Source organism: Salvia miltiorrhiza, chromosome 6 (genome assembly GCF_028751815.1).
Source record: "Salvia miltiorrhiza cultivar Shanhuang (shh) chromosome 6, IMPLAD_Smil_shh, whole genome shotgun sequence".
In the NCBI taxonomy this organism is placed as follows: Eukaryota; Viridiplantae; Streptophyta; class Magnoliopsida; order Lamiales; family Lamiaceae; genus Salvia; species Salvia miltiorrhiza.
Window position 1 is genome coordinate 13,582,415 of NC_080392.1, and position 12,367 is coordinate 13,594,781.

At 37.1% G+C, this 12,367-nt stretch overlaps 3 protein-coding genes and 1 long non-coding RNA gene across 4 annotated transcripts; 2 read left to right on the plus strand and 2 right to left on the minus strand.

Annotated features, from left to right (window-relative positions):
- The first annotated feature begins 444 nt into the window (after positions 1-444).
- On the plus strand, positions 445-3,701 carry LOC130988786 (histone-lysine N-methyltransferase ATXR4). The gene is made up of 7 exons (XM_057912746.1): positions 445-971; positions 1,276-1,331; positions 1,403-1,526; positions 2,049-2,184; positions 2,292-2,471; positions 2,648-2,719; positions 3,240-3,701. The coding sequence occupies exons 1-7, from the start codon at positions 585-587 to the stop codon at positions 3,356-3,358; spliced, it is 1,074 nt and encodes a 357-aa protein (XP_057768729.1). The 5' UTR covers positions 445-584; the 3' UTR covers positions 3,359-3,701.
- Positions 3,702-4,069: 368 nt separating this feature from the next.
- LOC130988820 (uncharacterized) lies at positions 4,070-6,445 on the minus strand. The gene is made up of 2 exons (XR_009090202.1): positions 6,307-6,445; positions 4,070-5,025 (listed from the first exon to the last, which is right to left on the minus strand). It is a non-coding gene; the product is annotated as an uncharacterized LOC130988820 (long non-coding RNA).
- On the plus strand, positions 4,407-7,177 carry LOC130988764 (fatty acyl-CoA reductase 2, chloroplastic). The gene is made up of 9 exons (XM_057912720.1): positions 4,407-4,722; positions 4,807-4,910; positions 4,999-5,198; positions 5,282-5,382; positions 5,594-5,801; positions 5,890-6,051; positions 6,139-6,220; positions 6,354-6,751; positions 6,832-7,177. Exons 1-9 carry the CDS (start codon positions 4,407-4,409, stop codon positions 6,992-6,994), a joined length of 1,734 nt encoding a protein of 577 aa, XP_057768703.1. The 3' UTR covers positions 6,995-7,177.
- A 508-nt stretch (positions 7,178-7,685) lies between these two features.
- LOC130988781 (lipid phosphate phosphatase delta) lies at positions 7,686-10,743 on the minus strand. The gene is made up of 8 exons (XM_057912739.1): positions 10,363-10,743; positions 10,166-10,261; positions 9,983-10,057; positions 9,760-9,890; positions 9,426-9,529; positions 8,988-9,116; positions 8,568-8,683; positions 7,686-8,309 (listed from the first exon to the last, which is right to left on the minus strand). The coding sequence occupies exons 1-8, from the start codon at positions 10,525-10,527 to the stop codon at positions 7,911-7,913; spliced, it is 1,215 nt and encodes a 404-aa protein (XP_057768722.1). The 5' UTR covers positions 10,528-10,743; the 3' UTR covers positions 7,686-7,910.
- Positions 10,744-12,367: the final 1,624 nt, after the last annotated feature.

Consider the following 12,367-nt stretch of genomic DNA (forward strand, 5'->3'; position numbering starts at 1 on the left):
AGGGAGAAGGGTCTTCGGGAGGCATCGCGGTCTCCGACGCGGCGACGCCCTTGAGAAGGTCGCCGAAAGCATAAGGAGCATGCTCTCCAAACGAGGCAAATCGCTGAAGTAAAAAAATGCAAACCGAGATGAAACGAGAGGAGATGGATATGAAGCTCTTAAACACGGACACGACGAATATGACGGAGGCACAATTGGCCTTGCACAACCACCTAGTCCAAGAAGTGCTCAAGCGTCGAGAGCTTATTTAAATTAGGAAATTATTGTAATTTTTATTTTATTATCTTATTTTAATTATGTCTTTAATTTTATTTTAATTATTGTAATGTTTAATTTTAATTTTAATGAAATTTAAAATTTAAAATAAAAGTATAGTAATATGATTTTGTGGAAATGAGGATATAAGACACCCTCTAAAATACAATGCATTTAAGAGGAGTGTGTCTTAGATGAGAACCACCGCCTAAGACCCGTCTAAGACACTATGCATTGAAGATGCTCTTATAAATAAGATACGAAGATTAAAGTGGTGCATAAATTTATCGAGCTTCAGTCTACACTAATAAATCGCAGCTGAGAAGAAAATGTCACGCTTATTCCGTTTCAGCCGTCAGGCTTTCGATCTCAAAACCCTCCACCGCCGTCGCGCCGGAACGCTGCCGTTCCCCTCATCCTTCTCCTCTTCCGCTACTGAATCGCCCGCCGCCTCCGAACCGGAGCCGCCTCCTTACATTCCGCCTCCCGTCGGCCTCGCGCGCACCAAGCATGTCGGGCGCGCCTTGTTCGCGATTCAGCCTCTCGCCGCCGGCGAGCTCCTCCATATCGCCACACCTGTTATCCTGCACCCATCCCTTTCCATGATCAACTGCGTCTGCTATTACTGTCTCAGGCGACTCCCCAAACGGGATGGTACTGCGGAAGCTCCTCACACGGTGTCGTTTTGCAGCCAACGATGTGAACAAGATTCGAAGGTAATCTCATACGCACGACGTGCGTATCTCTTTTTCCGTAGTATTCAGCATTGAATTTTGTCTATAGTGAAAACTGATTGGTGTTTTTTTGAGTCCGGGGTTTGTTCTACTAGCACTGGAGTGATAAATTTCAATTTTCTGTGAATCTCGTAACCATACCTTAATGTCATATCCTTTTCAGGTTTATAGTTGATTACTATACTTCCTGCGCATCTTTGTTTTGAATCTTTTGATCAGTTCTTAGATTGTTGTTTGTTCTATATCTTGACTCTACTCACTTATAATCTTCGCTTCATGTAATCAGAAGTTTTACGATGTTGAGAAGCAGGTAGACTGGTCAAGATTTCATGAATACTGCCGGTATGAATATCTATATTTAGCTCTTATCAAAGACTCGATGAATTGGATATTTACTGTTGCTTCTGCTGCAGACAGCAGGGTCTAAAATATCCTCTTATTGTCAAGAGGTTAGCCTGTCAAATTGTTGCTGGTAAAATCCCTGCTGGCATTTTTGAATTACTCCAAAGAGAGGATTTGTCTGATAAAACTCATCTGGTAAGATTCTCCAGCTTCCTTGATTACTTTCTTCAAACTGGGGAAGATCATGCATATGGCTATGATGTTTACTCAAGTGTTTTATCTATTCTTCACCCACCACACAAACTCACGTGGGGTGGACTGCTGTGATCCTCTGGTGTAGGTCTAAAACCTATTGCCCTTTAAGTCCCAGCAATAAAAGAAAATCTCAGGAAACCTTGTGTGGGTTTTACAAAATTTTGGTTCACTTAACTAGGTTGGCGGTGGTTGGGTTTTCTCTATATCATGGTTCATGGACTTTTACCCATTTCCAGTCGATTATGTTTTTTACCTTCCATAGGTTTTCTCCCCTTGTATATCAGCAGGGACCTGTAGTTCTAGGAAATTAAACTAGGTATGGCCATTTCTTAAGCAAGTTCTATCTAAATCTATGAAAAAGAGAAAGGCTCAGTGTTCCTCCAGTTGAAGTTGACTTAAACTTTATTTAAGCCATAGTCATGAACTTATTTTTTCTTCAAATCTCTGTGTTATGGTTCTCAGATAAAAGAGGAATTTTCCCTGCTGAGAAGTACTCTGGAAGATGCAGATATAAAGGTAGAGAAGACAAAGAACGAGACGGATGAAGGGAAGGGCCCAATTGTTGATGGAGAGGCTGAGCCTGAGGAGCCGCTGTCATGTATCCTTGTGAACTGAATTTGGAGAATCTTTGCGCTTCGCTCACCTTTTCTGATTACTATGCTTGCGTGTAAACTTATATGTTGTTTCTTTGACCTGATATGATAGTTCTGACTGAAGAATGGTATACTGATGTTTTGGGGCGAATACGGATCAATGCTTTTCGTGTTGAACTGCCTGTACAGTCACATGAAGACCTCCTTTCTTCGGCAGCAGCATCAGTAGAAGGGGAAGCTGCTGTTGGAAATGCCATGTATATGCTTCCATCCTTTTACAATCATTCTTGTGGTAAGATCTCTAGTTTCATGGGAAGTTCAGTGCTTGCACATTTGACCTTTTCTGCCAATTTCAACTCTTAACACTACTTTCCATTATTTGGCAACTAAGACCCATAACAAAGAAATCAGGTTTTAGTTCAAATAGTTCAGAATTCAATGAGCATGGTATTTCTCCTTTCATTGCAGAACCTAATGTAAATATTGTATGGAGCGACAGTGCAGAAGGAAAGATCATGGCTCTCCGTGACATCGAAGAAGGTCTTTTCTTTTAACTAAGTTCTGTTCTCGGTTTAATTCCAATTCTTTATAGTTTTTGCTGTTATTTTCTGAGAGGAGGTTCTGCATGATAGTTTGAGATCTCGGTGGCTCATGATTTGATATTACTTTTAGGATGGCCTCATGTGATTCTTTGTGGAAGAGTACTTGGGAGAATTTTCACCCTTTTATGTTGCACCACCTTCAAAAGCATGTTAAGTCGATGAGATTGAAAAAGCCTTTCCCTTGAATAGGTTTTCTTCTAGATCTTTTCTTCAACTACAATGAAGTGCTGAAAAAGATCGGCTCATCTAGGCACCATGAACTCAAGAATGCAATAAGCCTTTTTTTCTTTAATAAAAGAAGGCCTGGTTAGGTTGCATGTTTTCTTTGTGAACTAAGATTATTCGAAAGCACTAAGATGGTGATTCCATCGCACCCCTTTTAACTATCAATAAACAGCCCTTAAAAAAACTGGTGAAGTAACATCATTAATGGTTAAGTGCATGTTATGACATTGCAGGGGAAGAGATGCGGATATGCTACCTTGACGCCAGTATGGGCTATGAGGCTCGGCAAAAAATCCTCCAAGAAGGATATGGTTTCGTATGTGACTGCCCCAGATGTGTTGCAAAGGAGTAAAGTTGCACTAAGTAGCAGGGAAAGGGAAATTTGCCATGTTCGAGACGTTAATCTATTAGTTGGCGAGCTTTGTATCTGTTTTGGTGACAATATGAAAAAGCGATAGGCAAGTTTTTCTCGTTGGTAAAACTTAAGGAACCAAATGTTGCGATGCAGCACTTTTATTAGATAATCAATTCATGAGCTTAGATTGGCACTAGAAGCAGCCACTTCTGCATTGCTGTGATTTTAGATCGGTTCTTACCTAAATAATGCTCATTTTGGATATTATTCTTTTTAATATATGTTTGTAAAGTTATAAATTAATCGGAGAAGGGGAGGCTGTGGTGTTTAAAACCATTAACCTTATTGTTTATACAATGTATGTCTCATGACTTGGCAAACCATTTGAGCTTTAATTCAATAAATGATAAATCCAAATCCAGATGGATGAGTAAGACTTCTTGATATCTATTACACGCATATATTGCTCGCAAACGTGAAACTAGCAACTACAAGGAATAATTTTCACAAACTTCCAATTGCCATAAAAATTAATATTTTCTACATCTTTCATCGAACATGATTAAAGATGTCACCATGAGAAATTTGCAATTGCTACACAAGTAGTAGCAATGTGATATTTCTTAAGGTTGAAAAATCCAGTCAGCACCTCACACCCTTCATTCTGGTTTTACTCGTTGATTATTTTGGTGTATGAGATGAAAAGGATAAACAATAAAAATAATCAACTTTCCACCAAATTAGTCGTTTCCAAGTAAACGTGTATGAAGAGGGGGTGGCAAAAAGAGAGCCTTCTTGTTATCCTCCTAATTCTCATCTCCACACTCCTTAAAATCATTAACAATTCATCAATTTCATTCACACTCCTCCACCCCTCTTAATCTAACCAAACTCACATCTTAAACAATATAGTTTGTTGCAAGAAAAACTAAGGGGAAAAAAGAAAGGAAAAGAAGAGTAGCTAACTTTGCAAACCTACCATTTCTCATCAAAAGAGCTTCATCTCACCTTGCATCCTTTTTTACTATTTTTCCCCTGTGCAACAATGGAGGCTTTCTCTCTGAATTCCTCAATCTCTTATGCAGTTAAGTCTTCCAAGTTCAGCCATGTAAGGCTTTCTATACGCACTCGGAGCAGCAAGGTCTGCTGCCAAACTGGTAACCATGCCATCAAGTCTACTGGGATCTCTTCTGTTCTCACAGAGACGCCCTCTGCCTTGATCCAAGATCATGGACCCGCGTTGATGGAAACCGGGAGTTTAGTCTTGAGCCCCAATGGGAAGGATGAAGGCATCGGCATTGTCAAATTTTTAAGAGGGAAGACCTTCCTCATCACTGGTGCAACTGGATTTCTGGGAAAAGGTATCTTCGTCTTTCCTTACCTTTTCCGATTCCTCAGAAATGTCGTTTAACTCCTCCCGTTGTCCCTTGTGAATGAATTTTCAGTTCTCATTGAGAAAATGCTGCGGACGGCTCCTGATGTTCACAAGATATTTGTTCTGATCAAGGCCAAGAGCAAAGAAGCTGTAGCAGAGAGATTGAAAAATGAAGTATGGAGAGCTTTGCTTTCATCTCTTTCTCTCTCGCTTCCACTTCTTTTTTCTGCATAAGCTTGTAATATGTGTGTGTGTGTTGTAGATCATCAATGCCGAACTGTTCAAGAATCTGAAACAAATTCATGGAAAATCTTATCAAGCTTTCATGTTGAGTAAGTTAATTCCTGTGGTTGGAAATGTCTGTGAAACTAATCTTGGATTAGATGAAGATGCAGCTGAGTTCATGACTAGAGAGGTTGATGTAATCATAAATTCTGCAGCAAATACCACTTTTGATGAAAGGTTATGAAATCCATACTAGTTGTTGTTCTCATTCAATTCTAGGGTTACTGATGATTTTCAAGTAAATGATTTGGTGATCTCAGGTATGATACAGCCCTTGACATAAACACAGGCGGCCCGACTCGACTCATGAGCTTCGCCAAACAATGCCTGAAATTGAAGCTTTTCGTACAAGTATCGACAGGCAAGTAAAGAGTAGCTTAATCTCATGGAGTAAGTGAAACACTGTAATAAAATGTCCATCTAAATAGTATCCAACTTCTAACAAACTTCCTAAACTCATTCTAGTCTGTCTAAATTTGCGTGTTATAGGTATACCTAACAAGTTTTACACATTCTTCGTCAGGGTTTAATGATGAAATCTTCAACATGTTTTTTCGTTCTATTTGTAACAGCTTATGTAAATGGACAAAGGCAAGGCAGAATCATGGAAAAACCTTTCTGCATAGGTGAAACTATAGCAGGTGAGACCGTTAACGGAAACCATCAAGTCTCACTTCCCAAATTGAGTGTTGAAGATGAAATAAAGATAGTTGTGGAAGCAAAGAAAACTCTTGGAGATGATTCATTGCTTCAGGCTATGAAAGAATTAGGAATGCAGAGGTAATCTCATTTAGCATGAAAAAACAAGGATATCAAAATCTCTTCTAGTCAATCCTAATCAGATACCGAAAACATTTAACCTATCCAGGGCTAAGAAATTTGGATGGCAAGATACATACGTGTTCACAAAGGCTATGGGAGAAATGATGATAGATAATTTAAGGGGTGACGTACCAGTAGTCGTGATTAGACCCAGTGTCATCGAGAGCACGCACAAAGAACCATTCCCTGGATGGATGGAAGGAAACAGGTACCTTCTAATGAATAACTCTATCAAGATTTTTATTTTAGTGTTTCAAGGTTTACTAACAGAAATATACATATATATCACCACTAGAATGATGGATCCGATCATATTGCAATATGGAAAGGGGCAGCTCACAGGATTCCTTGTCGACCCCAATGGAGTTCTTGATGTAGTAAGTAGCCATGCTAAAGTTGATAAAAATATATTGATTTCTTAGTAGTTTCCCTGAAAGAAGTTGAAGTCTGTTACAGTTATTACCTGTTTGGGACCTCGAATCCGGTAACTGAAAAAATGATTTGCTTTAGGTTCCAGCGGATATGGTTGTTAACGCAACCTTAGCAGCCATGGCAAAGCACGGGGCAGTTGGGAAACCAGAGTGTAGCATTTATCAGGTGGCATCATCTGTTGTCAACCCATTAGTTTTCAGGGACCTAGCCAAATTGCTCCATGAGCACTTCAGTTCCTCACCCGTCATGGATTCGACTGGGACTCCAGTTTGTGTTCCAAAAATGAAGCTATTCAGCTCTATGGATGATTTCTCTGATCACCTGTGGAGGGATGCAATCAATAGAACCGGATTAGGAGCTCTGGCCAACCTTGATGGCAAGTTGTCCCAAAAGCTCGAATTCATCTGCAAAAAATCAGTGGAACAAGCAAAGTATCTAGCAAGTATCTATGAATCATACACATTCTATGGCGGAAGGTAAAATCAACTAAATCTTGATGTTATCCTGTATTTCTGTGATGCGTTATAATAATAGTAAAAGACGTGTATAATGGCAGGTTCGACAACAGAAACACCCAAAGATTGATGGGATGCATGTCGAAGGAAGAGAGACAACAGTTTGGTTTCGAAGTTGAGAACATCAACTGGAAAGACTACATCATTAATGTGCACATTCCGGGGTTAAGGAGGCATGTCATGAAGGGAAGAGGCAACAGTTAATGCAGCTTCAGTCAAACAAAAGACTTATGATTAATTTCTGTAGCCAACTGTAAAAGGGTGTTTTCTTTTTCTCTATTTCTATTCATGTTTAGCACAACTTATGTACTATCCACTAAGAAGAGGCCGGCAATTTGCCACTTCATAAAATATTTATAGAACAGTCAACCATGCGTCTAGGATAAATTGTACTAATACATGCTTCAGTTTCTGCTCTTCTGCCAAGACAATGGAATAATCAAAGCTAGCACTGTTATACAAGCATACAAGCTCAACATCATTCTAGTAGCATGTAAGTTTAGGCTTCACCCATTCAATCACAAGCATTATAATTTCTAGGAAAATGCTTCGACTAGATTATCAGGTAGGGAGTGGTTCCTGCAAACAAACTGTTCTCAAAATTGCAGTTCAACAAGAATACATCAGCTCTGATTGAGAGAAGATGGACAAGCCAATATTAGGTATTCGAATTTCTAGTTGAAGACAGGTAGAAATATCAGAACAATACAAGTGAGCAAGAAGAGAAAATGGAATGCAGCTTGGGCTCTCTCGTTGATGGAGAATTCAGCACAATCAACTTCTCTTACATACGTTTCAAAAAAAAAAAAAAAAAAACCTTCTCTTGCGTATATACCACAGAGCTTCAGATGAAAAAGAGATTCCATGGGACAAGCAAACATCTTGTTTCCAATAGTTTGATGCTAAACATAATATCAACTTCCACTGTAATGAATCATAAATTGCAACAAAATTTGGAGATGTCTCTATACAATAAGAACATAGCAGTGCCAATATTTTTGGTTATACCCATACAGCCCAATTAATCACCCACCACCACCACCTACCTGGGAAACCCAAAGAGAAATAAAGTAGAATGAAAATAAGAAATATGCTTCTATTATACATCGGTATTAAGGCGTCACAATCCTATGTGAAAGAACATTGAAGGTACAAGGTCAACAACAGACCAGGCAAGACCAGCATATTGAAGGAGCCTGATGCCGGTATCTACATCAAATGACGTCTGCTTGGAGAACATTTTTGGGAGATAACCCGACTGCTTCATTACATCAGATTTTTTATCAGTTCCATTTAGGGTAGGTATATAGCTTGTTGATCTTACTGGGATTCCCAAAGTATTCGAAAAAATTGGAAGAATCCATTTGGCAAGGGCCTTGCTACAGAACTTCACAAGAAGGATTGTCGGGATCCCTAGAAGTAGTCTACCCACAAAAGCAGGAAGTGTAAGCTGAGGGGAAAATACACGAGCAACATTCTCATGGTGAAACTGATGGAACGTCTGGTGGATTCCAACCACCTGGATCATAGAATTTCCCGTTAATGATACTTCCAAAGAGAGTTGAGAAAAGAAAAAGCTGAAAGTGTAAAAGGGCAAGTTCATCAGGCAGTTTTGCTGATCATGCAAGTGTAAGAAGCAATAGTTTGCTAACACGAAATTGGGATGAGCTAGCTCAAAGCTCCTTTCATGCTACCGAAAATCAAGTGATGTGAAAGTCAATTCAAAGAGACATGCATTGCAAAAAACTCATACTACAAATAGGAACGCCGCACTTACAATACCCAGGGCAACGCCATTGAAGGCTGTGTGATACTCAAAACTTGGTGTTGGAACTTCAGGAGTCGGGTATGCAAAGAGTAACAAGAAGCATAGGGCGGCCCAGAAAGATACAACTGCACAGAGAAACTCAGTTCTTAAAAATCTGAAACAACATGGAAAACATAGGTGCATCATCCAAGCAGTAAATATTTACTAAATTCTCAACTTGTCTATGAATTTTGCCTTATCTCCATTAACTGACCAACTTTTGATAATTAGGTGATACATGCTCTAGCATTTAGCAATTTATCTGATGTTAACCTCTATTTCATTTTTGTGAGGCTAAATATTCTTGCTGCTTTGTTTAAGGCACTTGCTAGTAATTTCCTCAAATCAATTTGTGCACATGCATTTTCTGCAAAAGGGAACCACTCTCACCATTTTGACCAGAAACTACGAAATTATCTATGTATTCTGACACAGCGAGCCAGATTGCCAGGATTCCTAGTCCCAAAGCCAGACCACCAATAATGTCGATCAAGCTGTGCATTCCGAGGTATATCCTTCCTGACAATATAGCAATTTTTTAATGCATGAAGGCATCAGGTCAAGCATAAATGTAAGAGTTTGAGCTTCATGGCAGAATTGAAAGGAGAGAAAAATGCAAAACGTGGTTTCGCCCACATCCACGGATAAACTGCCCTAAGACTATACTTGTTGCTTTGATTTCTAATTATTTGATATTACAATGAGCACCTATCTATATAAACGTAAATAATTAGTGGAAGGAAATCTCTCCAAAAGATGTGATCTTTAATGAAAATCGATTCATGATTTTCAACTATCAGAAAAAACCATTACAAAATAGAAACTTACCAAATCCAATGAGACCAACAACCAGACAAGCCAGGATGAACCCAGCCACTCTAATGGAGAGATCATTACTTTCAGTGTAATCGAGAATGTAATGTAAAAGATACCTGTATAAACACTCAATAAGATTTAGCCAGCAGATGATAGCCAACCTATGAGGCGTTGGCATGAGTGCCGGTGGAAGAACGTGTAAAATAGACTTTTAGATCAGAGCAAACAATTGCTGCATATTTGAGAATCAGGACATAACCTTTTCTTCTTTTTCCTAAGTTAGCATCAGGATTATCTAAATGACAAAATGCAAAGTTAGGAAACAAACGCAAGAAAATCTCAATACCCTGATAGGCAGACAGTATTAAGAGTGTGTGACGAAGGTAATCCGTATTCCATTGCATTATCTTCCTCATCCTTGGTGGCTGTTACTCTTCTGACAGGTGGAGATCGCGGTCTAGGCGCTGAAACCACATCCTATAAGCCCATAATAATAAATTGAATCAGAAACAGGACCGCAAATGATAGAAGCACATCTAATTTTCTGGATAACAAAGGAAGTTAGTTACCTTTATGCAGTTTCCAGTATAATCACAGAAAGCTATCAAGAGTGTCATTTGCCTAGCCAATTTGCAATGTCCAGTCTATAACACAGAACCAAAACCATAAGCCCAAAAAAAGAACAGCCATATTTTTTTCTAATTCTCTAAAATCATTAAATAAATACACAAATCAGATAAACACAATCTTACCCAGAAAAGCAGGGGAAGAAAGGCAGTATAAAAAGGCACAGAAACAACACAAGATAACCCAGAAAAAAATGCATCCAAATATCTGTGCTGGTATTTCTGCAAAAGCCCAGAAAATAAAAATCCACTAAATATAGTGTCTAAAAAAATATAATCTTTAGACATATTTCTTCAAGAAGAACATATCCCAGATAACAAACCTGAATCTTGATGATAATGGGAGTTCCAGAAATCACACGTTGACAGACCCATGGCTGTGTACAAGATCTGATGTTTTGAGTCACCTTCAACTTTGAAGAAATCACGACCCAAAGTGCTATCCCACATAACGAAATTACTTGCCACCATGTTGTCATGCTTTCCATCTCTCTCCCCAATACACTAGCTCAATAGAGAGAGAGAGAGAGAGGTTGATTATTGAACAATCACGCGAAGGAATCAAGAATCCTGAAGAAATTTCAAAGTGGCCTGGAAATTGTCAGCATTCGAGATTCTATGCGGTGACTTGGACCATAATTCCCATTCGTTTTATAATTTTTTATTTATATTTTCTCCTCTCAATAATGGCTATAAGTGACCCGGGTTCGATCCCTCTTGGGAACGAATTGGTGATTGGAGATATAAGGTGGAGTTTGGTGAATGGAGAGATAAGATGGTTCTTGGAGTGGATGGGGAACTAACTACTAACATCTAATATGACTTTGCCCGATAAAAAAAAAAAAAATAATAATGGCTATGGTTTTTCCGAACGTAAACTTCAGAGCTGGCAGCTCTGCAAGTGGCATGAAACAACAGAACTCGAATTTTGACCACTGAATATTACTATCATTTGCAGATTTCGTTTTGCACAAATTGACTCATCAATAATCTAAAAAAGGTTAACTATCAAATACACATTTTACATTTATAACTAACAAAAATAACAATAAAAATTATCGATTTTTGAGACTAAAATCGGTTGAACCATTTTATTAAGTTGGACCAATTTTCTTACTTTTTTAGAGTTACAATTATATTCTTAATCTAATTCTCTCCATAATCTTCTTTAAATTTTGAATTTCAAAATTAAAATTTCAACTTTCCTCAATTATTTTTCGGATTTATTTTTTTCGAAAATCAAAATAATTGATTTGTTTCCATTCTTATACCTAATTTCCACCAATTTAGGGATTCTTGTTAAAATTTTGACTTTCAAAACTAAAATTAATTTTCAGTTTTCTTAATTATTTTTCAGGTTTATTTCTAACCAAAATCAGAATAATTGATTTGTTTTCATTCTTATATCTAATTTCCACCAATTTAGGGATTCTTATTAAAATTTTAAATTTCAAAATTCAAATTTTGAGTCTTAATTTATTTTTTGGATATATTTTGAGAACAAGCAAAAGCGACTTACGAAGAATGCCTTGTGTGGAAGAGGTGGACGGGGTGGAAGAAATAACCTCGTCGTTGGAACCCAAGAAAAATAAATCCAAAAAATAAATTAAGGAAACTCAAAATATGAATTTTGAAATTCAAAATTTTAATAAAAATTCCTAAATTGGTGGAAATTAGGTATAAGAATGAAAACAAATCAATTATTTTGATTTTGAAAAAAAAAATAATTAAGGAAAATTGAAATGTAAATTTTGAAATTCAAAATTTTAATAAGAATCCCTAAATTGGTGGAAATTAGGTATAAGAGTATTTTAATTTTTGAAAGAAAGAAATCCAAAAAATAATTAAGAAAACTCGAAATTTGAATTTAAAATTCAAAAATTTAATAAAAATCCTTAAATAGGTGGAAATTAGGCATAAGAATGAAAACTAATCAATTATTTTGAATTTTGAAAGAAATAAATCCAAAAAAATAATTAAGGAAACTCGAAATTTGAATTTTGAAATTCAAAATTTTAATAAAAATTCCTAAATTGGTGGAAATTAGGTATAAGAATGGAAACAAATCAATTATTTTGATTTTGAAAAAAAATAATTAAGGAAAATTGAAATTTAAGAATCCCTAAATTGGTGGAAATTAGGTATAGGAATGGAAACAAATCAATTATTTTGATTTTTGAAAGAAATAAATCCGAAAAATAGTTAAAGAAACTCGAAATTTGAATTTGAAATTCAAAAATTTAATAAGAATCCTTAAATTGGTGGAAATTAGGCATAAGAATGGAAACTAATCAATTATTTTTATTTTTTAAATAAATAAATCCAAAA